Genomic DNA, 26,541 nt, shown 5'->3' on the forward strand with positions numbered 1-26,541 from the left:
TCCTGGTAGAGGCTCTATCCACAAGACCACGGATGTGACCTGAAAATTTGAACAAACAAGACAAAGAGGTGTTTGATGGATTGAAATCAAATTTGCTAGGACTTCCTATAAAAAAAAGATATCTGGTCCGGTCGGTTTCAATATATTTATTTATCTTCCACCCACGGCTCTACGATTGACATAATACTTACGGGATGTTACGTGTAACAAATACCTCAGAAATCAATGTGGACGTTAATGTCCACGTTTCTATGTGTTCGTGGTGGAAGTTTTGTGTTTCAAAATTGCATGTTAGAGTCATTGTGTGTTAGTGTCATCGACTACACGACAAGAAAACATCCGTCAACATTAGCAACTTTCACGAAGGCAGGCCATGTACATATGTTTAGTAATATAAGAACTGCATCGACAAGAGTATTTTTGATTGGTACAACCCTGTCACATGTAGTTTCAGACGGTTTAAAAGGCGTCAGTGTGAACACAGTTTAACACAGCGCGTTGAGAGTTGGTTGTAACTGCGCTTGTGTGCTTAATCTACGTCATGTCCTGTGTTCAGCTTCTGTACTTATTGATCACGTCGTACACGCATGGTCAAGCAGGTGGCGCCGGCCCTCCACAACCCCGGCCACCGCCGAAAGGTAGGTTAAGGTTAGGATACACCCGCGCCAACTCAAGGCCCAGGTAGGTTGACTTTACGTTATGCCTCTATAAGATACACCCGCCGCCAACTCAAGCCCCAGGTAGGCTGACTTTACGTTATACGTCAATAAGATACACCCACCGCCAACTCAAGGCCCAGGTAGGTTGACTTTACGTTATGCCTCTATAAGATACATCCACCGCCAACTTAAGCCACAGATAGGTTGACTTTACGTTGTGCCTCTATAAGATACACCCGCCACCAACTCAAGGCCCAGGTAGGTTGACTTTACGTTATGCCTCTATAAGATACACCCGCCGCCAACTTAAGGCCCAGATAGGTTGACTTTACGTTATGCCTCTATAAGATACACCCGCCGCCAACTCAAGGCCCATGTAGGTTGACTTTACGTTATGACTCTATAAGATACACCCGCCGCCAACTCAATGCCCAGGTAGGCTGACTTTAAGTTATACGTCAATAAGATACACCCACCGCCAACTCAAGGCCCAGATAGGTTGACTTTACGTTATGTCTCTGTAATATACAGCCGCCGGCAACTCATGGCCCAGGTATGCTGACTTTACGTTATGCCTGTATAAGATACACCCACCGCAGACTCGAGGCCCAGGTAGGTTGACTTTACATTATACCTCAATACGACCGCAGCAGACTCAAGGCCTAGGTAGGTTAACTTTACGTCATGTCTCTATAAGATACACCCATCGCCAACTCAAGGCCCAGGTAAGTTGACTGTACGTTATATCTCTATAAGATACACTCAAGGCAGACTCAAGGCCTAGGTAGGTTAACTTTACGTTATGCCTCTGTAAGATACACCCACAGCTAACACAAGGCCCAGGTAGGCTGACTTTACATTCTGCCTCTATTAGATGCACCCGCCACCAACTCAAGGTCCAGTTAGGCTGACTTTACTTTATTCCTCTATAAGATACACCCGCCGCCAACTCAAGGCCCAGGAAGGTTGACTTTACGTTATGTCTCTATAAGATAAGCCCACCGCCAACTCAAGGCCCATGTAGGTTGATATTACTTTATGCCTCTATAAGATACACCCGCCGCAGACTCAAGGCCCAGGAAGGTTGACTTTACGTTATGCCCTTATAAGATACACACGCTGCCGACTCAAGGCCTAGGTAGGTTGGTGTTACTCCTCTTTAAGATACAGACGCCGCCGCCGTCTTTAGGAACAAGTAGATAGGCGTTACTAATCTTTACGATACACCCGCCGCCGCCATCTTTAGGCACAAGTAGGTTGGCGTTACTTCCCTTTAAGATACAAACGCCGCCGTCTGTATATGTATATTGATGTAGCAGATGAGCTGTTGGTATCAGCTGTGTGTATCTGCAGATTGTGTCCGCTGTGTGTTTTAGCTGTGTGTTTCCTGACTTTCTGTCAGCTGTGTATGTTTGCCGGCTGCGTAAACTGTGTGCATCAGCTGTGTGTATCAGCTGTGTGTGTCAACTGAGTGTATCAGCCTTGTGTGTCAGCTGTGTGTGTCAGCTGTGTGCATCAGCTGTGCGCATCAGCTGTGTGTATCAGCTGTGTGTCTCAGCTGTGTGTGTCCGCTGTGTATATCAGCTGTGTGTGTTTGCTGGCTATGTAAGCTGTGTGCATCAGCTGTGTGTATAAGCTGTGTGCATCAGCTTTGTGTATGAGCTGTGTGTATCCTCACTGTGTGTATTAGGTCTTTGTATCCTTTCTGTGTGTCCGTTGTGTCTATCAGCTGTGTGTGTCAGCTGTGTGTATCAGCTGTGTTTATCAGCTGTGTGTGCCAGCTGTGTGTGTCAGCTGTGTGTCAGGTGTTTGTATCATCTCTGTGGATCACCAAGGACGATGTTAGAATTAAGATTCTCTTTGACCAACGCGTAATGTTAAATGTTACGACATGACATTTTATATTTTCGTGAACGTTATTTGACATGTTGAAATGTTCATGTGACTGACCGCTTAGTAGTGCAGCTGTTTGTCTTTCTCTCACATGCAAGTGACCACTTGTGCGTGACCAAATATGGCTAAGATTGGGTGGAAAATAAATGCTGATATCTTCCAACTTCAAGAATGGTTGTTTCAGTGATCAAGTCCGTTACCCAAGATGGACATATCCACCAAATGTATGTACTATCCTTTGACAAGCTTTTTAATTCGCATATTAATTAAAAACGAATCCTGAAAACGACAAAAAGAAATTCCTTTTACTTTGGCCTTACCTCTGCATCTACGTTTGTGCAAAATATGCACATATTGAAAAGAAGAAAACCCTACAACGCTACTCCTCAAGTGGGATACGATGACATGCATCAGCCAAGTCAGTGAACCTGACCACCCGATCCCGTTAGTCGCCTCTTACAACAAGCACAGTCACCTGTTTCGGCAAGTATGGTTGCTGAAGATTCCAACCCGGCTCTTGACGGGTCCCAATACCAATGCAGGGCGCGTGTAGGCAAGGGGAAATCTCCTCAGACACTTCAGCCTTCGATCGGACTATTGCAATAGAAGATATAGTTACACAATTTAGACGATAAAACTAATACTAACAAATGTTTATTTCAACAAGAAACGAAGCTGAAAATCCACCGGTTCCATGCTGTTATTGAATTCCAGTGTGCGGATGGATCTCCAATCACTCAGTCACGCGCCCTGCAACGGGAACATCACTTTCGAACGTCGACTAGCAGATGCTGATATAAATGTCTGCTAGACCTTCACTTCGTGACAACTCCAGCCAAACTAGGTCAAGATTAGGTGTGTATGATGTATTTGCACTGTTTTCCGTTCCACGTTTCGAAGCACGATGAGACAGCATTATTAGAAATCGCTGAAACCCGTTGCGTATCTGGAATACCCACTTCCCAAAGAAAACACCGATTATCACGCCTGGCCCGTGATATTGCTGTCCGTTGTGCGTCGCGCTGTTCTGTGAGTCTGGCAAAAATGACTTTTCTGTGGGATGGAGTCTGGGAACCTGACATCTGTGGGAAGACAGGTGACGGGGAGTTCATCCACATCAAGGCTCGGGGATTTTTACAGCATATTGACCAGAAACCGAATCAATAACTATAAAGTACGTTAGCTTAGATTGAGAAATATCGTTAAATATTGAGCCAGTAGACGTGTTTTAGTCGTATGTGACCTTTGCATAGGCTCAACCGATACCTTGACACCATCACACTGACCGGGTACCTACGTACGTGTTGAGTTGAGGTGCGGTGAGGTGCGGTGAGGCGAGGTGAGGTGAGGTGCGGTGCGGTGAGGTGAGGTGAGGTGAGGTGAGGTGAAGATGAGGTGAGGTGAGGTGAAGATGAGTTGAGGTGAGGTGAGGTGAGATGAGGTGAGGTGAGGTGAGGTGAGGTGAGGTGAGTGGGGTGAGGTGACGTAAGGTGAGGTGAGGTTTAACTTCCCTTTCAACATTATCACACCGATACTGCGATGTGCATGCACGTGTGTGTGACTGCATGTGCTAGTCCAGACGAATAGGGACACCAGTTGAACAGGGACACCACTCAGACAGAGTATACAACACTCCCGTCTGTCCCAAGAACGTGTAAGAATGTAGTTTGTTGCCATCTTCCAGAGGCAAGTGAGTTAACTGACCATGAAAGTCCAGTTTCCACTTTCAAAGTCAGTTAACTCTCTTGCCTTGGAAAGATGGTTTGTTGCAGACATTTAGTGCATTTTATTGGGGTAAACAGGGCTATCTTTTGGTGGACTTTGGAGGTACCCAAACCTTCCCATTCAACTCAGGGCGCCGTTGTACAAAACAGCATCAGCCCCACAACTGTCGTAAGTCTATGTTAAGGTATGGGAGTTACGATCACCTTAGCGCTAAGATCGCTTTGTACAACGGCGCCCATGTCCTCCTTGGTTTGTTCAGTTGTCAGTGTAAACAACAACCAGTTCTCGCGGTAACGATGAGATTCATATGAACTAAAAAAACAACATATTTCTCCTATCGGCATGGTTAACACTTGTGTTTTAGATGAGGCGGGCTATCAGACACTCAGGTGTGAACACAGACACCTGTCAACACACACATGATGTTCGTCTACTGTCACGGGACTGTATAATTGACGCGCATGTTTTTATTGTGAGCTTTAATTCGTGTGGCGCTGTCGTAGAGGCGTAGAGACGTTGATTCAGTAAGATGTTGCCGATGTCGTGCTGGTCAAGGGTGGGTGTGCATGTTCCTGTTGTGGTCATTCGTGGCTCGGACAAAAGGTAATATGTACCAGCACGGGGAGCACGTTGTTATAGGGTACCTTGAACTGGCGCTGTCCGTGGATGTATTAGCCAGCATCCTGTGTGATATCAATGTTATTGTATTTATCATTCAGAATCCCGTGCGATATCAATGTTACAGTATACACAACGCTGCATGAATCGTGATGTCAATATTACAGTATATATCAAACTGCATGTTGTGTGATGTCAATGTTACAGTATATATCAAACTGCATGAATTGTGATGTCAATATTACAATATATATCAAACTGCATGTTGTGTGATAACAATGTTACAGTATATATCACGCTACATGAATCGTGATGTCAATATTACAATATATGTCAAACTGCATGTTGTGTGATGTCAATCTTACAGTATATATCACGCTGCATGAATCGTGATGTCAGTATTACAATATATACCAAACTGCATGTTGTGTGATAACAATGTTACAGTATATATCACGCTGCATGAATCGTGATGTCAATATTACAATATATATCAAACTGCATGTTGTGTGATAACAATGTTACAGTATATATCACGCTGCATGAATCGTGATGTCAATATTACAATATATGTCAAACTGCATGTTGTGTGATGTCAATGTTACACTATATATCACGCTGCATGAATCGTGATGTCAATATTACAATATATATCAAACTGCATGTTGTGTGATAACAATGTTACAGTATATACCACGCTGCATGAATCGTGATGTCAATAGTACAATATATGTCAAACTGCATGTTGTGTGATGTCAATGTTACACTATATATCACGCTGCACATATCGTGATGTCAATGTAGTAGTATGTATCACGCTGAATGCCTCGTACTGTCAATGTTACACTATATATCACGCTGCATGGTCTCGTGATGTCAATTCTACATGATGTATCACGCTGCACGTAATGTTACAGTAATGTGACGTCAAAGTTACAGTATGTATCATGCTGAATACATCGTGGTGTCAATGTTACACTAAATATCACGTTGTGTGCTTCGCGATGGAAAGATTTAGAATATATCGTGCTGCGCGCCTAATGACTTCAATATTACAGTATATATCACGGTGCACGCTGTATGCCTCGTGATGTCGGTGTCAAAGTATGTATCACGCTGCATGACGTGTTACATCAAAGTTACAGTATATTTCACGTTGCATGCTGTGTTACAACAATGTTAGAATATATATCACGTTGCATGCTGTGTTACATCAATTTTAAACTATATATCAAGCTACATGCCTCGTGATATCAATGATACAGTATATATCACGCGGCATGCTGTGTTACATCAATGTTACACTATATATCACGCTACATGCCTCGTGATATCATTGTTGCAGTATAAATCACGTTGCATGACGTGTTACATCAATGATACACTATATATCACGCTTCATGCTTCGTGATATCAATAATACAGTATGTATCACGCTGCATTCCGTGTTACATCAATGTTACACTATATATCACACTGCATTCCTCGTGATATCAAGGATAGAGTATATATCACGCTGCATGCCGTGTTACATGACTATTACACTATATATCACGCTGCATGTCTCGTGACATCAATGATGCATTATATATCACGCTACATGCCTCGTGATATCAATGATACATTATATATCACGCTCCATGCCGTGTTACATCAATGTTACGCTATATATCACGCTACATGCCTCGTGATACCAATGATACAGTATATATCACGCTACATGCCTCGTGATATCAATGATACATTATATATCACGCTACATGCCTCGTGATATCAATGATATAGAATATATCACGCTGCATGACCTGTTACACTAATGTTACACTATATATCACGGTATGCAGAGGTATATCACGCTGCATGTTTCGTGATATCAATGATGCATTATATATCACGCTGCATGACGTGTTAAATCAATGTTACGCTATATATCACGCTACATGCCTCGTGATATCAATAATACAGTATATATCACGCTATATGCCTCGTGATATCAAAAATACAGTATATATCACGCTACATGCCTCGTAATATCAATGATAGAGTATATATCACGCTACATGCCTCGTGATATCAATGATACAGTGACATCAGTGTCATGCTATATAACACGGTACATGCCTCGTGATATCAATGATGCATTATATATCACGCTGCATGACGTGTTACATCAATGTTACAGTATATATCACGCTACTTGCCTCGTGATATCAATGATACAGTATATATCACGCTACATGCCTCGTGATATCAATGATACATTATATATCACGCTACATGCCTCGTGATATCAATGATACAGTATATATCACGCTACATGCATCTTGATATCAATGTTACAGTATATATCACGCTACATGTCTCGTGATATCAATGATACAGCATATATCACGCTGCATGCCGTGTTGCATCAATGTTACACTATATATCACGGTACATGTCTCCTGATATGAATGTTACACTATATATCACGGTACATGTCTCCTGATATCAATGTTACAGTATATATCACGCTACATGCCTCGTGATATCAATGATACATTATATATCACGCTGTATGACGTGTTACATCAATGTTACACTATATATCACGGAACATGCCTCGTGATATCATTGTTGCAGTATATATTACGCTACATATCTCGTGATATCAATGATACAGTATATATCACGCTGCATGCCGTGTTACATCAATGTTACACTATATATCACACTGCATTCCTCGTGATATCTATGATAGAGTATATATCACTCTGCATGCCGTGTTACATGAATATTACACTATATATCACGCTGCATGTCTCGTGACATCAATGATGCATTATATATCACGCGGCATGACCTGTTACATCAATGTTACACTATATATCACGCTACATGCCTCGTGATATCAATAATACAGTATATATCACGCTACATGCCTCGTGATATCAATGATACATTATATATCACGCTGCATGACGTGTTACATCAATGTTACGCTATATATCACGCTACATGCCTGGTGATATCAGTATTACAGTATATATCACGCTGCATGCCGTGTTACATCAATGTTACACTATATATCACGGTACATGTCTCGTGATATCAATGATAGAGTATATATCACGCTGCATGCCTGGTGATATCAATGATACCGTATATATCACGCTACATGCCTCGTGATATCAATGATACAGTATATATCACGCTGCATGACGTGTTACATCAATGTTACACTATATATCACGCTGCATGCCGTGTTACATCAATGACACAGTATATATCACGCTGCATGCCGTGTTACATCAATGACACAGTATATATCACGCTACATGCCTTGTGATATCAATGACACAGTATATATCACGCTGCATGCTGTGTTACATCAATGACACAGTATATATCACGCTGCATGCCGTGTTACATCAATGACACTGTATATATCACACTGCATGCCGTGTTACATCAATGACACAGTATATATCACGCTGTATGCCGTGTTACATCAATGACACAATATATATCACGCTGCATGCCGTGTTACATCAATGATACAGTATATATCACGCTGCATGCCGTGTTACATCAATGTTACACTATATATCACGTTGCATGCCGTGTTACATCAATGTTACACTATATATCACGCTGCATGCCGTGTTACATCAATGTTACAGTATATATCACGCTACATGCCTCGTGATATCAATGATACAGTATATATCACGCTGCATGCCGTGTTACATCAATGATACAGTATATATCACGCTGCATGCCGTGTGATCCCAGGTGTGGGTGTCGTCATAGGTCCAGTCAACTGCCCACAACACCCGGCCGCCACCCGGCACTTCTACGACTCCACCACCAACAAGTGCTACTACTTCTTCGACGTAGACGACACCCTGGAGGAGGCTGTCAGTCGATGTGAGGCGGAAGACACAAGAGTTGTCGAACTTGGGACAAAAGAAGAACAGGACTGGCTTGTTGGGGGAGTCTGTGGCATTCGAGGTACGAATAACAATTTATTTTCACCTTCAGAAAAAACATTGACAAAACGGATATGCTGTCGTCATTCTAATGTCTATCTTGTCTGAGGAAATTGGGATTAGCTCCGTGATGAAAACTGTTGATATCAGTGGCATGGTGGGTAATTTATTTTTTTTTTAAAATAAAGAAATTCCAGAAAACCCTGAAATTACCTATCATTCCAATACATCCCATATCGTGAAGTCAGCAAGTCTTTATTCAAGGGCCCTGACACGAGGGATATAGTATCTCGGGAATTCTCGAGATTAACAAAACAACTCGGGAAAATTAGAACAGCAATGTTAAGCGTCCAATTATCCTGTAATATAACGTAGGGGTGTGATGCAGTAAAACTTACGTCATTCTACAGGGGCGGTCGGGTAGCCTAGTGGTTAAAGCGTTCGCTCGTCACGCCGAAGACCCGAGTTCGATTCCCGACATGGGTACAATGTGTAAAGCCCTTTTCTGGTGTCCCCCTCCGTGATATTGCTGGAATATTGCTAAACGCGGCGTAAAATCATACTCACTCACTTACGTCATTCTACATAGTATACTGCACACAACGGAGGGAATACTGGTTCCTGATGTGGTGAGTACCATGACAACAAGTGTGCCACTGAGCTTACTTAAGCACTTGACTCCATTGCCGAAAATACGATTTCGTCTCCGCTTCCTTTCAGCCCGTTGAGGGGCGGTCGTGTAGCCAAGTGGTTAAAGCGTTGGCTCGTCACGCCGAAGACCCGGTTTCCATTCCCGACATGGGTACAATGTGTGTAGCCCTTTTCTGATGTCCCCCGCCCTGATATTGCTGGAATATTGCTAAAGGCGGCGTAAAACCATACGTTGGGGCTGGGTACTTGACGAATAGAGGGCCACGTGGTCCGATGGCATGGGACGTTGTGTGTTGCTTGCCGTTGAGAAGCATTATCTGTTTACTGGCGTCCCGTCTTTCATTATACGGCTGTATTGATCATTTTCTGATAATACTCAAACACAATGCATCTGCAATGTGTTTATTCAACCTTTCCGTGTCGTTGACGGTACGAGTAAGTATGCTTTTACGCCGCTTGTAGCAATATCCCGCAATATCACGGCGGGGAACACCAGAAATAGGCTTCATACATTGTACCCATGTGGAATAGCACCCTGGTCTTCGGCGTGAGGAGCGAGCGCTTTACTATTAAGTTACCTCGCCGCCCCGCTGACAGGTATTACTGGGACCAACCTTTAAGCAAAAGTTGAAGGCAATGACCAATATATAGTCAAATATTCACATTCTGTCCCTAACTTTTCCAAGAATAACAAAAGACTGAGTATGGTTTTCCGCCGCTTTTAGCAATATTCCAGCAATATCACAACGGGGGACACCAGAACAAAATGGGTTTCACACATTGCACCAATGTCTAGCCGACCGCCCCTGGAACAAGTAAATGGAAAGTTCCAATGCTTTTTTGGTGCTCTGTCACTATGAAAATGATCCCAGGTCTTCGTTTTAACCACTAGGCTACCCCACCGCCCAATAACAAAACACCGTTAAAGCCATGTTTCTTAGACAATCATTGTTAAATACATAAATGTTATCCTCTAACTTCCACTGTACACTTACCGTTTGTATCATGGGCCTATGGCCTACAATACATTTGAATAAAGACTACTACTACTTCAACAAAACACCGGCTCCTCATATAAAGTGCTTCTGTCCAATAGGGATGGCCTGCCGTCCTCTCATCCTATGGCTGGGTCTGGTCCAACAATCCCCCGACACCTGGAGCTGGTTCTACAAGAGCAACCGATGGCTTGTGGTCTCGCCTCGGTGGATACATTCGCCTCTTTCCTCTTCTCCCGGATACACGCGAGCAGTCACGGACTGGGACGGAAAGTGGCGAGCCGTGGAGAGTAGACAAAAAGCCAAAGTTGTGTGTGAAGAAGTAACAGCAGGTATTTTTGTTTGTTTTATTGCAGTAGTAGTAGTGGTAAATGTTGTGGTAGGTGTAGAAGTGGTAAGTGTAGTAGTGGTAGGTGTAGAAGTGGTAGGTGCGGTAAACGTGATAGGTGTGGTGGTGGTAGTTGTGAAGTAGTAGCTGTGCTTGTGTTAGGTGCAGAAGTGGCAGCTGTGGTAGTGGTCGGTGTAGAAGTGGCAGCTGTTGGTGTGGAAGGTGTAGAAGTAGTAGCTGTGGTGGTGGTAGATGTAGAAGTAGTAGCTGTGGTGGTGGTAGATGTAGAAGTAGTAGATGTGGTGGTAGATGTAAAAGTAGTAGATGTGGTGGTGGTAGATGTAGGAGTAGTAGCTGTGGTGGTAGTAGATGTTGAAGTAGTAGCTGTTGTGGTAGTAGGAGTAGATGTAGTAGCTATGGTTGTGGTAGGTGTGGTTGCTGTGGTGGTTGTGGTGCTGGGTTTAGAAGGGGCAGCTGTGGTAGTGGTGGTAGGTGTAGACGTAGTAGGTGTGGTGGTGGTAGGTGTAGAAGTAGTAGCTGTGCCTGTGGTAGGTGTAGAAGTGGTTGCTGTGGTAGTGGTCGGTGTAGAAGTGGAAGCTGTTGGTGTGGTAGGTGTAGAAGTTGCAGCTGTGGTAGTGGTCGGTGTAGAAGTGGTTGCTGTGGTGGTGGTGCTGGGTTTAGAAGTGGCAGCTGTGGTAGTGGTAAGTGTAGAAGAGATTGCTGTGGTGGTGGTGTTGGTGTTGGTGGGTGTAGAAGTGGTTGTATATTTGTAGTAGTCGTAGTCGTAGGGGATTTGTAAGTGAGAATTATCCTAAGTGACAGTTACACGAGGACTTTCAGAGAACGATTGTATGTCTGTAAAAGTTATAAACCCCTGAACACCTGGCAGATCTTCTCTGACGCGTTGTCTGTTCTTGTTTAAGATAGCTACGCGATACATCGCAAAGAACAATGAAGAATAATTCAATTTTCCTTGGGTTCATTGAAATTCCTGCATTCTGATTAGCTGAATTGGTCACGTGTTATTGTATTCATTTCCAAATTAATAAACGAGTAAATCTTTTGCAAGGGGGGTAATTCTCAGTGTAAGCAGCACTTTGTTGAAGCGAATATGAAAACAGAGGCGACAAAAGGTAATGTAATATTACTGTGTTCGAATTAGTGAGTGAGTGAGTGAGTGAGTATGGTTTTACGCCGCTTTTTAGCAATATTCCAGCAATATCACGGCGGGGGACCCCAGAAATGGGCTTCACACATTGTACCTATGTCGGGAATCGATGTCGTGACGAGCGAACGCTTTAACCACTAGGCTAACCGACCGCCCCTGTTCGAATGAGTAGCATGAGAGTGTGTATTTCAGTCCTATTACTGCAGGAAAGCAGGTCGTTGATGTTGACGAAGGGCACGAGTGTGGTGCTGATAAACTAAGGACCATAGTTGGGGCGAAACTAGGATTCGAACGTGAAACCAGTGGATGTTGGTACGGCTGAGGGACGCATCTCCTCCTCATCCCACCCCCACGGTGAAATGCACAGATGAAACAAGGTAAACACAGTAATTCTGTCACATGTCCATATAAATATTTTGTTCCTATTGTGATGTTTATTGCATGTTGTTCTCCCAGGGGATATGCCGCCAACATCACCTCCACCTCCTCCAACACCGCCTGCAACATCGCCGCCCCCAACACAGCCCGCAACATCGCCGCAGAAAAAACTGAAAACACCGAGCGCATGCGCAAAAGTTGGGCGCGAAGCAGACGACATCGCCATCACAAACTTTGAGCAACTCTCCTCCAGCGTGCTGGTCGCTGAGCTGAACGTGACAAGAAGGAACTCAAGGCTGGCGTGTGCTGTGGCCTGCTCCAGGAAACAACGTTGTGTGATGTTCAAGAAGCAGCCAGGCAATCGAGAGTCGTGTTACACGTACAGTCTGTCCAGCATCGGGTCTCCTGCGGACTGTGCGGGCAGCCCGCCACCATGTTACTGGAAGTCCTGCTGGCGTCCGGAGCTGTGACGCCCGTGTCATCTCACTGGACCATATATCATGTACAACCCGTCCTGCTGGTGTCCGGAGCTGTGACACCCGTGTCATCTCAGGTCACATACTACCTGTCCTGCTGGCGTCCGGAGCTGTGACGTCCGTGTCATCTCACTGGACCATATATCATGTACAACCCGTCCTGCTGGTGTCCGGAGCTGTGACTCCCGTGTCAGCTCAGGTCACATACTACCTGTCCTGTTGGCGTCCGGAGCTGTGACGCCCGTGTCATCTCACTACACTATATATCGTGGCATGTAGTACCTGTCCTTGGGTGGTGGGATAACCAAACGTTCGGTCGTCACCCGGGACCGATTCCCGACATGGGTACAATGTGCGAAGCCCATTTCTGGTGTCCCCCGCCGTGGTGTTGCTGGAATATTGCTAAAAGCGGCGTAAAACCATACTCGCTCACCCACCGACATGATGTCAGATGATTTGTACCTGGTCACCTTCAAATGGAATGAAGTCTACCACGGCTCAGCACAGACTGGTACAAGCGAGTGAGTATGGTTTTACGCCGCTTTTAGCAATATTCCAGCAATACCACGGCGGGGGACACCAGAAATGGGCTTCACACATTGTACCCATGTTGGGAATCGAACCCGGGTCTTCGGCGTGACGAGCGAATGCTTTAACCACTAGGCTACCCGACCGCCCCTGGAACAAGTGAATGAAAAGTTGCAATGCTTCTTGGGTGCTCTGTCGCTATGTTTACTGCCCATCAATTGAAAACCAACAGCAGAGGTGACAGCTCTGAGTGTATAATGTATGACTTTTCATTTGTGTAATGTATATTGTTCAAAAACGAGAATATACCGAGGGGCCTGAAGATGGCAGCGGGTTCGTTATTTGTTTTTCGAATAACGAAAAACAAGCCAGCACCGGGTTCATTATTCAAAGGCCTTATATTAAACAACAACAGTAAGTGGTCAAACACACTGAAATTCATTTAATATGTGACAGCAGGTTCGTATTACATCGTCCAAAAGCTGTTTAGTTAATCAGTACTTTTGAATAACGAAAAGCAATTTCATTACATCGTGAAGTACCGTTGGTGCGAAACAGAAAGATATGCGTGTTTTACATAAAGCAACTGAGATACGATGACATGCATCAAGCACGTGATCCTATTACCTTGATGAGGGCACAGAGGGCCCAGTGGTCTAAGGCGCCAGGATTCGCTGTGCGGAGCTGCGTCCCTTGGGCACGCAAGAAACCTATGATCTTGGGTTCGAATCCCGGTTCACCCCGATTATGTTTCTAGGTTTGTCAGCACCATGCCCGTGCTCGTGGGTTTCACTGAAGTGGTAAACGTCTGAGACCTGCATCACTTCGGGCTTTCCTCCCATATTAAGCTGATACTCCGTGATATAACTGGAATACTGTTGAAAGCGGCGATGACCCCAACTCCATGTCAGCAAGTTTGTCTATAGCTGAGGTAACGTAGAGGTCATGGGCGACAGAATGAAGTCGTTGCACTGTGGTGTGTTTGTGTGAAGTTTCGTTTTGTAGTGTTTAGTTAAATGTTCATAAGTAAGTTTCAAAACCTTCATGTTGCTGGAAATTGTACTTTGATGCGACAACCCGTTGGACTGAGTAAATGTTTTCCAATTTGATGTTGATTATTCTGTGAGTGATCCTGTTTCATATTTATCTCATTTAAGGAAATATTTAAAAAGTGAATGTAACACACCATATTTATGCTTGACAACGATCGTCCACTTGAAATCATTGTCGTTTTTCAAGGAATATAAATTGAAAACATTGTTTTGTAAACAGAAAAAAACCATTGAAATGTCATCTTTCAAAACAGATCTTTCTTGCTCGTCACGCCGAAAACCCAGGTTCCATTCCATACATGGGTACAATGTGCGAGTCGCATTCCTGGAGTCCCTTGCTGGAATATTGCAAAATCATAATCCTCACCCCATTGCAACCATATTCGAAAAACAGTATAGGCTACTGATTGTCAATTTATGTAGTTAAAATAATGACACAGTGTGTGTGTGATTAGAGTGCAGGGTGGTATAGCGTGTGTATCCTGGGAATGTATGTTTTGTCTTTTTTCATGTTGTAGATTAATTTTTACGGAAATATCTTTTTCACTTAGGCCATATGAAGCAAATCTCAGGTGCATAATATTTGAAAAATGTTTTGGCCTGTGACGTCGAATGCCCTACATGGGCACACTGGCTGTGAAACTTATATGAATAGATCGCTGAAAGATGTTTGAAGCCGTGGGGGCGGTCGGGTAGCCTAGTGGTTAAAGCGTTAGCTCGTCATGCCGTGATATTACTAGAATATTGCTAAAAGCGGCGTAAAACCATACTCACTCACTGTTTGAAGCCGTGGCAGGGTTGAAGTATTGACAGAAATGCTCTAAGCGGCGTATAATCTCTGGCTTAATCATTCATTCGTTATCACCGGGTAGAGCCTAATGAGATTGGAAATTATCGGTTATAAAATATACAGGACCAACATGTCACCAGTTGTCAAAACGTTTGCATACTGTTTGTCTATATGATGCAGATTTAAAGGAACTATTATATAATATTTACAGATGAATCTCGAAAAACTGAGACCACAGAACCGGAAATACACACGAATACTACGTTCCACAGTCTAAATGCTGATACACATTTTGAAACAGTCTCTATACCTATACCGCTTGTTTAAAGCATATTCGTAGACATTCTACCCATGCACTTCTATCTGTCATTCAGTGTAAATTGTTTCTGAATAAGTGATTTATGAGTTCGTGCAAGTGTGAATGAAGTATTGGTTGGTTTTATCTCTAGATTAACGCCATACACAGCAATATTTCAGCTATATGATGCGGTCTGAAAATCATTGAGTGTGGACCAGACAATCCAGCAACGTCCCTCGCCGCCGGGGTTCCATGACATGCAATCAATAATGTATAACATTAAACAAAGTTAACATTCACAGAAACTTGTAGCATGATGTAGAATAAGTTTGTTTCAAAGTCGTTATGCTCACAACGAGGTGACTGTCAGGTTGACGCATTCCAAAGTATCTCAGTGGGTTAACAGGTCGTGCTATCTGACAACACACAAACGCTCTTTCTTGCACATGTCACGCAACTGTCATTGTGTGTGATATCAAGAGCTTTGATAACTTACACGATTAATATTAACTTGTAAAAGGAACACATTCATCCATTTATTCAAGGTGATTTATCTAGTATAGTACAGAAATCTCATTACATGTCACTGTTTCTGGTGGCGAAACGGCTACTTTTGTTCGGGCACAGAGAAAAGAATGAAACAGTAAGTTTCATTTTACAGCATGACAAGTTCCAACTAGAAAGTATCAAAAGAGTTGATAAAATAGCAAGACTTACATAGAAAAGTTGGTGGTGTTTTTCAGGGTGATTTATCAGTAAAAAACATGATCACTTTTGATTCCATGCACATTATGATATAACATTGAACACCTTGAAAATTCGTAATGAATGCCATACAAAATCTCCAGATACTCATGGTGTTTACGGCTATAACCATTTCAGACAATACTCGGCAGGTGTACTACTGGTAAACCAAGATATATCCGCCTACTGGCGCGTACCGTTGTGAAGAAAGGGGTAGCGGGTGGTCCGTGACAAGTAGCCGGATATGTGCGTGTCCTGTCTCTACGAACAACGAGCTCTAGTGGCGAGTTCCATAGCACATAATAGAACGTGCTGACTCTGAAAACGGGGACAGCAAATTTGCATAGATAACAACAATCGAGATGTCTCGTTACAATGAAGGGAATTAATTTGCTGAACAAATGGAATACTTTTTTTTACCCAGGAGAGCAATACAGAGTAGGTCATGTCATTCATCAAATGATAATGAAGGTTGAGGGGAGGTGAAATGGGGTTTAACGTCGCGTCCAAGACTATTGCACTTATATAGCGACGTGCATGTACGTGTGTGTTTGTGTGGCTGCTTGTACTAGTCCGGACTGATGCCGATTTATAGTGCTAGCTCACTGAGATACCATGTCGCAGTTTAACGTGAAATACCCCACTCAGAAACTGACTCCGAGCCGACCAGTCCTTGTTTCAGCCCCTTAATGCCGATCGCCAGACAGGGTAACAACAAGTACCATCTTTTAACGCCGGGCGGACGCTCTACCACTAGACCACGGAGGCGGTCTAATGAAGGTTGAGACCTTGAAGTATTGATAGTTGACTCAATGACATACTCCTTCATGAATCCCATGTGATTTTTATGGGCTTCAGCATACTGTAAACGTAATATTGCTAACTGGATTTATATTGAGATAACTGGATATTCATAGCACTAGTCTTTACATTCGGTTGCGGTTTCTGTATCAGCTTGTCACACCGACCTCTTTATAGTCTCATAATCAGTTCGTGTGTACACGTGAGCCTAGACAATTTCATCGTCATGGCTTGCACGTACATACTCTCTACCTGTAACAAACCAAATATGTTTGCCCATATTCTGTGTACCGCCTCTGTCTCAAACGCGTTCTGTGAGTTGGTTTACCTTATCCCGGATTACCAGAAAGTATTTGATTTAGTTACAGCGTTAACCACTAACCCAAAGATGTCCAATATTTTCATTGTAGTGGAATTAACTTTGTGATCAATAATAATCGACTATTTTCGACAAAGCTACCAATAGAGATGTCTTCGTATCTGTGAGAAAGTTATTATGATCATGTTATCGTTTTACAATCTACCCGTGTATCACTGGTTTACTCAAATAAGGATGCATCAATTGCTTGGGTGAGAGAAAGCTTTATTTCAGTAGAGGGGCCACCAGCCCATTATACAATACATGATATAAAAATCAGACAATTTCAGCGCCAATGAGAAAGTTATTACCCTTTTAAAAGCAAGACATATAAATGTAGCTAAAGCATTAATTATGCATGGGGTTTAAGATGTACAGAGAGTTACAAATGTATCAAAAGTTATATTTGTGTAAAAATAATAAGGTAGAACATTACGCCTCAAACTGTCATAGTATGGACATTGTAAACAAAAGTTTTTCCACTAAAGGTCTTACACAAAATGGACATAGTCTCTTAGCTCTAGTTATATTGTACTTCCTTCCATTTTCAATAAGCAAAGTTTGACGAGAACATCTTACTTAGGCACTTAGTGGAATACAATCTAGATAATTTTCAAATACATTATATTGCTTTATACAAGAATAAAAAGAAAGTTTTTAGTAAGTTCTTAAACTGCTAGACCTCTGTTGGCTATCTCTATCAATACATCTTATTTTAAAGTTATTAATAAAACCAATATGATTTACTCTTTAACTATCCCAAACATGGCCAAAAGTCATACGTTTTACTTTTAATGCCCACCAATTTATTCCCTTTTCTGCCAGATTGTATTGATATGAATAAGTATGATTAAGGATCATATTAGTTTTCTGAGATACAAGTGGCAGCCAATATTTGACAATATGTTGATTGACTTTGAATAACGTCCAAGCTCACCATGAGCAACTATATTGGGGACAAATCTCCCATATAATGGGATAAAATATTCTTACAGAATCTATCATGTAGTTTAATAACATCTTGGGACGGGCGAAAGCCCCATATCTCTGAGCAGTAGTGAAGAACAGGTAGTAATTTGACATCAAATATCTGTAAAAGTACATCATAAGGAAGTTTCATAAAATCCTTTGAGCCTGATTTTAAAGCGAGGAGATGGCAGTGCTTGTGTCTTCTGTGTAAAGTACCAACTACCAGATGATGAACGATGAACACCTAAATATTTATAAGTAGGAACAATTTCTATAATGTCAGTGCCAAACCAAAACTTTTCATATCTTCGAAGGCGACCACGACGTCTGAAGACAATAAATTTACTTTTGCATAAATTAATAGACAATTTCCATTTATGACAATAAATCTTCATTTTGTCGAGGCGTCTTTGCCGCCCCACGACTGTACTATCAAATAAGACCATATCATCTTCAAACATTAGAATAAAAAGTTAAATCATTCCTAATTGGATATTACGTTGCCCGTCTGAATTAAGAAAATCAACAATATTATTTACAAAGAATGAAATCAGTAAGGGAGATAACTGACATCCCTGTCGTACACCTTACTGGCAATGGAAGAAATCTGTATAGCCACCATTAACAAATATACAAGATTAAACATTTTCATATATATTTTTTGTATTCTAAATATTTTACCATTAACATTACCTATCCAGAGTTTGTAAAATAAACTTGTCCTACACACTAAATCGAACGCTGACTTAAGATCTATGAACGCACAACAGAATCTACTTTTATGTAACAATAAGCATTTTGCAAAGGCGCCACCTAGCGGTGCTAGTGGTAGGATGCACAGTGAGCTGGCTCTCACTTTTAAGATCATTTCTCGCTGAAAACTATACCTATAACAACATGTAGTAACACGAAAATATAATTACAGGTACTGTTTTCATCATGGGCTGTGATATGGCCACATACAGAGCCTATATTGACAGTTTTCATGCTGTTTTCATCAATTGCCAGTGTCCTCTTTCTCCATTTCACCGGTGTCGTCTGCCTCTTCAACATGAACCTCTGTCTCCCCAACATGGTCCTCTGTCTCCCCAACATGGTCCTCTGTCTCCCCAACATGGTCCTCAACATGGTCCTCTGTCTCCCCAACATGGTCCTCTGTCTCCCCAACATGGTCCTCTGTCTCCCCAACATGGTTCTCTGTCTCCTCAACATGGTCCTCTGTCTCCCCAACATGGTCATCTGTCTCCCCAACATGGTCCTCAACATGGTCCTCTGTCTCCCCAACATGGTCATCTGTCTCCCCAACATGGTCATCTGTCTCCCCTACATGATCCCCAACATGGTCCTCTGTCTCTCCAACATGGTCCTCTGTCTCCTCAACATGGTCCTCTGTCTCCCCAACATGGTTCTCTGTCTCCCCAACATGGTCATCTGTCTCCCCAACATGGTCCTCTGTCTCCCCAACATGGTCATCTGTCTCCCCAACATGGTCCTCAACATGGTCCTCTGTCTCCCCAACATGGTCCTCTGTCTCCCCAACATGGTCCTCTGTCTCCCCAACATGGTTCTCTGTCTCCTCAACATGGTCCTCTTTCTCCCCAACATGGTCATCTGTCTCCCCAACATGGTCCTCAACATGGTCCTCTGTCTCCCCAACATGGTCATCTGTCTCCCCAACATGGTTTTCTGTCTCCCCAACATGGTCCTCTGTCTCCCTAACATGGTCATCTGTCTGCCCAACATGGTCCTCAACATGGTCCTCTGTCTCCCCAACATGGTCCTCTGTCTCCCCAACATGGTTCTCTGTCTCCCCAACATGGTCCTCTGTCTCCCCAACATGGTCCTCTGTCTCCCCTACATGGTCATCTATCTCCCCAACATGGTCCTCAACATGGTCCTCTGTCTCCCCAACATGGACCTCTGTCTCCCCAACATGGTCCTCTGTCTCCCCAACATGGTTCTCTGTCTCCTCAACATGGTCCTCTTTCTCCCCAACATAGTCATCTGTCTGCCCAACATGGTCCTCAACATGGTCCTCTGTCTCCCCAACATGGTCATCTGTCTCCCCAACATGGTCATCTGTCTCCCCAACATGATCCCCAACATGGTCCTCTGTCTCCCCAACATGGTCCTCTGTCTCCCCAACATGGTCCTCTGTCTCCTCAACATGGTCCTCTGTCTCCTCAACATGGTCCTCAACATGGTCCTCTTCCTCCGACTCATCACCGAGAGGGGTCCAGCGTTTTATCAGCACCCATGCAATGATGGCACCAACTCCGGCAATGATCAGGGACACTCCCCCAAAATACAAGGGACCATTTGCTGGGGATATTTTGATATTTGCTGAAATGTTAAATATAGAAAGCTTAACTAACAGTGATCATGTTTGTGGTGTTTGTGATAAACACTTTTCTGAGACAGTCGTGACACTATTATCCTCCGTGGTTACAACGTATATGCACTGGATTCATAGAAAGTTGATCATTTCTAGTCGATGGTACTGATATGATCTTCGTGTGAATTTATTAACTTTGTACATGGAATCTACATGCATATGTATAAATTATCATGAAGTAATTGTCGCGATATTCGAAAAATAGTATTATACACATTGACAAGAAATGGCTTTTGTCCCTTTAATTAAATAACTTTTTTGCGTCGAGTTAGTTCATAAATTATGGGAATGACTTATGTCTCCATTTTTACGTGTGAACATTTATTTCTTAGTAAAATAAAATATTATGTTTTGTATCATTGAAAGAGGTGGCTTTGAAAATAAATATTGACCTATATTTCAGAGACATTAACCTGCAAAAGCGGATTCATAATCGATGCACGTTCATGGCTCGGTAAGGTAGACGCTACACGTACATGTCTTCCAGAGCAAATTAGTACGGATACAACGAACAAAAAGCATTAAAAAGTGAAATTGTACTGAAAATAAATGGAACATACATACAGAAGCTCACCTGCATCATCTCGAGGGGGGAAAGGTCCAGAAAGAACTGTGAATAAGATAATGAACGATGTGTCATCTCTAAATGAGTGGGGAATTAGTAAAACACGTTGCTATACTGACATGGTAAAAGTTGTTCATCATAATATTGTCATACGGAACTGTTAGGGAACTTCCAATTAACAGTTGCTCTCCACAAATTATATGAAATGATTCATTCAACGTTAAACTGATTTTCAGATTGACGCCTGAGCGGTCATTTGGTAATTTATTCATACCCTTAAAAAAGAAACCTGTTACTTCTTTTCAGAAATGATTATTATTTTAAAAAGTATCAATACGAAGCTCAATCAATCTGTATTTCAGCTGATGACAATCATAGATTATATATTACACAGCATTGTTGATGCTGACAAACAGACAGATATAGACATTAAGTATTGTTTGATGACAGTGTAAAAGTGCTTTCTTCATTTTAAGCCATTGTGGCACTGTTTCCAGTGTGACTGGCTTAGGTAAATTAAATTGAAGTAACACAGAACATAACCTACGCAGGAGGGAGCTGCTGATAAGTCCCCCAATCTCCTCGAAGCAGCCCAGCACTGGGAGGGCCAGTTTCAAGTTGCTTCTACCCGTAGTGTTGACCAACGCTAATGGCAGCATTATTTGAGAGAGAGCTGCAAAATGATAGTACAAAGTCTGTAAGTCTTGGGCGTTGGGACAGCCATGTGGTTAAAGCGTTCGCTCGTCATGCCGAAGACCCAGCTTGGATTCTCCACATGGGTACAATGTGTGTCCCCCACCGTGATATTGCAGAAATATTGAAAAAAGCGGCATAGAAACATACATACAAAACACAGGACTGCATAAGAGATATATCACAAAATTAGAGTGTGAGTGAGTGAGTTCGGTTTAACACCGCTTTGTATTCCAGGTATATCCCGGCGTCTCAGCAGGATGAGGGAGGCAAGCCCAAGTGATGCAGGTGTTAGGTTTCTATCCCTTAGGTGAAACCCACAAGCATTGTATGGTGCTGACAAACCTAGAAACATTATGAACCACCGAGCGCAGATTTCCGGCGCACCTAACGGACACTATTCTGCACAGTGAATTACGGCGCCTGCAAACAGGAAGAATACATAGTATGTGCGTGGAATATATGAGGTACGTTCATTAGTTAACCCACCTTTGGCAGCTCCAAGGGGAATGATGACAGCCCAAGTGCTACCAAACGCCACATGGTGTGTCATGATGACAAGGCCGACAGCTAGGACCGATATTCCCATCAATAAAAGGGCAGGCTTCTTTAGCTTTTGATTCTGGAAATTTACCAGTATTACCAGCACAAAAAACTGACTGGCGAACAGACAAATGACAACGAACCAATGGATTTGGATAAGTGGTGTGCTGATTATGACGATTTCTGTCAGAAGGATTGACAACCCTGTAAGACAGAAATAAATCCATGAGTACTATCATCAGACACGAACAACATTCCTATAATCCTATAAGGTAATAGCACACAACTATGAATTACATGCCGCAACAACTAAATGGGTCAGGCTCATTTGTAGAAAATCGTCTTAAGATAAGGGGCCGACCAAATTCAACAGATATTATCATTAGTTATCTATTCAATAACGACTAATAATATCAAATTTTATAAATCCTTGTTTTTTGTTAGATACAGTTGATATACCAAGTTCAATGTCAGGGTCAGACATCCAAGACACCCTAGTTTGTTTTTTTGTTTTTGTTTTTTTGTTTGTTTGTTTTTTTTTGGAGGGGTGGGGGGAGGATCTGGTTATCGAACCAATCAGGCGCAGGTTGTGGGAAATAAGGAACGGGGCTGTGCACATCGCTTTAGAACACCTCAGAGCACTTGCTTAGCCGTTCACCCTGATTCAAGTTTAGCGATGCATTTGAAAACCTACCAACAGAGGCAGCAAGTCTTATCGAGAGGAGAAAATAAAACGGTGGGTGTTTGAACAGCTTGGGCGCATTCTGCTGGGTCTGTGAGTTCTTCTGCAGAAAACTACCAGCGACAAGTCCTATCACAGCAGTTATCACAAACACTCTCATTGAATGTGACACATCCGATCCATGAGGAAGGCCGACCACGATGGCAATGATACCAATGATGTTCCCAACGGTGAAGCTGGTGTGGCTGATAAGAAGAGCGAGAGCTGGACGAGTGTAGAGGTGGTCCACGGTAGCTACAACGCCAATCGTCCGAAGAAGACCCACAGCAAAACCTGACAAAGATTTCGTAAGGCCTTTATCAAGGTCAAATATCCCAAGACAAATTATTGATAATGTTATGTCCTCCTTTTGTAGTGGACAGCCTCAAATATATGTATATATTCTATATCTAAAACTTATTGGTCCAGAATATTTGTCAACAAAGGCAAGTGATCAGCAGAAGTTGGTTTCGATAAAAGAATCCATACCTTTTACACTTACTGTCTTTGACAATTAACTGCATTTGAGTGAGTGAGTGAGTGAGTTGGCCACGGAACTGCATTTGAAAATACTCGCATAAGCGTTTGGATGTATCTGCCCTACTCAAATGTCTACTAAAATGCGTCAAGTCTTCAGCAAATACTACTCGCACTTCCATTTTGTCATATTCAGTCCAACATGGATACACGGAATAATCCTTTTAAAAGATGCATAGTTTATTACAAACAGCAGTGCGAAAGGTAAGGTGAATATAGCGTTCTTACGTTAGGCCTAAAAATAGCGAGTATGTTTAGTGGCCAACATATATGTCGTCTGAAACAAAACAAAAAAAACCTCCACAAGTAGTCCAGGCAATCTAGGCCATTTTTGCACTCAACTTTGAACAAGGTCCCGAAAACTACATACTAAAACCCCCAAACAATCCCGGTTTGGGAAATATGTCTAATTTGCATAATCCATATAAATATTTTAAAGACTTTGACAGACCTCCCATGATGCCAAATAGGATACCCAGTATATCGGCTGTGGTTGTCAATGACGAAAAGTAAGAGCAACAGATGAGTAGAACACTTCCGCCCAGGGCGACCTTCCGGAAGCCGTATTTGATCATAAGCGGCGCACAGGAAGCAGCTGAAACACACCACAGGTATGCAACAGAAAGTTACACTGTTTGTGACTAAATGAAAATGTAACAATATGTAGTTTCTATCTGGACATGTTACGCATGTTAGTCATGAATAAATACACTGGCGCAAAAACAAAATATGACGTTGGGACGTTGGTGATCAATGTGAATTTATCTTAGATGGTTACAAACGGTCGCTCGTCAATCCGAAGCCTCGGTTTCGAGTCACCACACGGGTACAGTGTGTGAAGCCAATTTCTGACGTTCCCGGCTATGCTGTTGCTGAACAAATGCACAGAGCCACGTAAACAATAATCACTCAGTTATCTTAAAATCAATTACCTGCCAGTGCAGAAAACACACAAAATGTGATTAGTACTTCAGGGAGCGTCTTTCTGTCTTCCCTGGAATCTCTTCTTAAAACGAACCGGAGAAAAAACATCAAGAGCGTGTAGAGCCCAACTGTGATGTTCACTATCACACTGGCAAATATGGGAACGAGAAAAAGAATGGTCTTCTTACACTTAGACATAAGCTGAAATTAACGAAGGAATATTGTTACTCTCTGTTCAATGTCAGTGATGTCATAATGACTTTGTTACACGCTGTTTCTGGGATTTTGTTCCATGTCTACGATGTCTTTCATTGGATTTTGAAATTACAAACAATGCTAATTTCTTCTTTTGTTTTGTTTATTGGGTTATGTTATTGGTTACTCAATAAAACCCGCAAATATGAAAATAACATTCATCTCCAAAATGAACCGAAAACATCACACAGCCAAACGTCACATAAACTTTGAAACCTTTGCATTAAAAACAATATTTCAACTCTTACCGTACGTGGCTCGGTTATTACTTCAATGTAATCATACGCAGGGTTGGTTCCAGCAATGCATTCATAGTCATTAGCTTCTGATTGGCTTCCTTCAATAGCCTGATAACCAGAGGCTGGGTTGACATCGTCAATGTAGTTATATTCAACAGAAACAGGATTGCTGTTGTCGGTGCTAGCGTCATTACCAACAGTAATTTCATCAATGGATTCGTACTCGCTTGGCTTGTTTTCTTCCAGGATCCCTTCTCCTTCGTCATGAGAAGGGAGGATTTCATCAGCGGATTCCTGATGAGAAGTTGGTCTGAATTCAGCCGACATTGTTGGTAATGTCAGAGTAATATTGGCTATTTGTAGCAAGTTCGTATGTAGCTAATCTAACGTAGAGGCAATGGACGACAAACTGAAATCGTTACACTACATTGTGTTTTGCGGAAGTTTCGTTTTGTAGTTTTTTGTTAAATATTCATAAAAAAGTTTCACAACTCGTGTTACTTCAAATTGCGGAAATTGTAGCCGGATGCCACCACAGTATTTGAAATCTGACTACGGTATGACTGCTATTATCATCACCCATCGATCCACGCAATTGAAAACCTTTAGATTTTTTAGGGATTAGAATTGAATAATTGCAATATTTCATACACTGAGAAACCTTGAAATATTAAAAGAATAATTATCTCAGTAACCTCTAGTCTTGGATATGTCATGTGTATGTTAATGACCTCGTATTTTATCATATTTTCACAATTTCCTGACGAGTAATCTTTAATAAAACAAGTGTCTGAATTGTTTTTCCAATGACCCCTGCAGACAGACTGAACCATTTTCAAAAAGCAATTTTGTGCCATTGTTTCTCAACTTATGTAGATGATATGATGACAGAGGGTGTTTCATTAGACTTCAAGGTATGTGCTCTGTGAATTTATGTTTTCTGTCTTTTTTATGTTCTAGATTATTTTTTGGCCCGTGATTATAGCCTTTACACTTTGACCACATACGCAAATGCAGGACAGGACCGTTTTTCAGCGATCCACTCATATAATTTTCACGGCTATCTAACCCTTTTACTCCTAATGGAATCTTTCGAGAGGTTACTTTCTGGCCCTGATCACAAACACACACACGCAAGCACGCACGCACGCACGCACGCACGCACGCACGCAGGCACGCACGCACGCACACGAACACACACACGCAAACACACACATGCAAACACACACACACATTCGAGTGCCTGGTCACGCTGTGAAACTTCGAA

General features: G+C 42.4%; 2 protein-coding genes across 2 annotated transcripts; one reads left to right on the forward strand and one right to left on the reverse strand.

Moving 5' to 3' along the window:
* Positions 1 to 541: 541 nt before the first annotated feature.
* On the forward strand, positions 542 to 12,856 carry LOC139457907 (uncharacterized). Its single transcript, XM_071239248.1, has 4 exons — positions 542 to 638; positions 8,688 to 8,888; positions 10,614 to 10,844; positions 12,465 to 12,856. Exons 1-4 carry the CDS (start codon positions 542 to 544, stop codon positions 12,854 to 12,856), a joined length of 921 nt encoding a protein of 306 aa, XP_071095349.1.
* A 6,543-nt stretch (positions 12,857 to 19,399) lies between these two features.
* LOC139457400 (uncharacterized) lies at positions 19,400 to 25,601 on the reverse strand. The gene is made up of 10 exons (XM_071238800.1): positions 25,284 to 25,601; positions 24,789 to 24,981; positions 24,308 to 24,451; positions 23,293 to 23,613; positions 22,545 to 22,802; positions 21,910 to 22,035; positions 21,372 to 21,407; positions 20,549 to 20,745; positions 20,060 to 20,410; positions 19,400 to 19,507 (listed from the first exon to the last, which is right to left on the reverse strand). The coding sequence occupies exons 1-10, from the start codon at positions 25,599 to 25,601 to the stop codon at positions 19,400 to 19,402; spliced, it is 2,052 nt and encodes a 683-aa protein (XP_071094901.1).
* Positions 25,602 to 26,541: the final 940 nt, after the last annotated feature.

The sequence above is a fragment of the Haliotis cracherodii genome, unplaced genomic scaffold (assembly GCF_022045235.1).
Source record: "Haliotis cracherodii isolate W230 unplaced genomic scaffold, xgHalCrac1.p SCAF_12, whole genome shotgun sequence".
NCBI lineage: Eukaryota > Metazoa > Mollusca > Gastropoda > Lepetellida > Haliotidae > Haliotis > Haliotis cracherodii.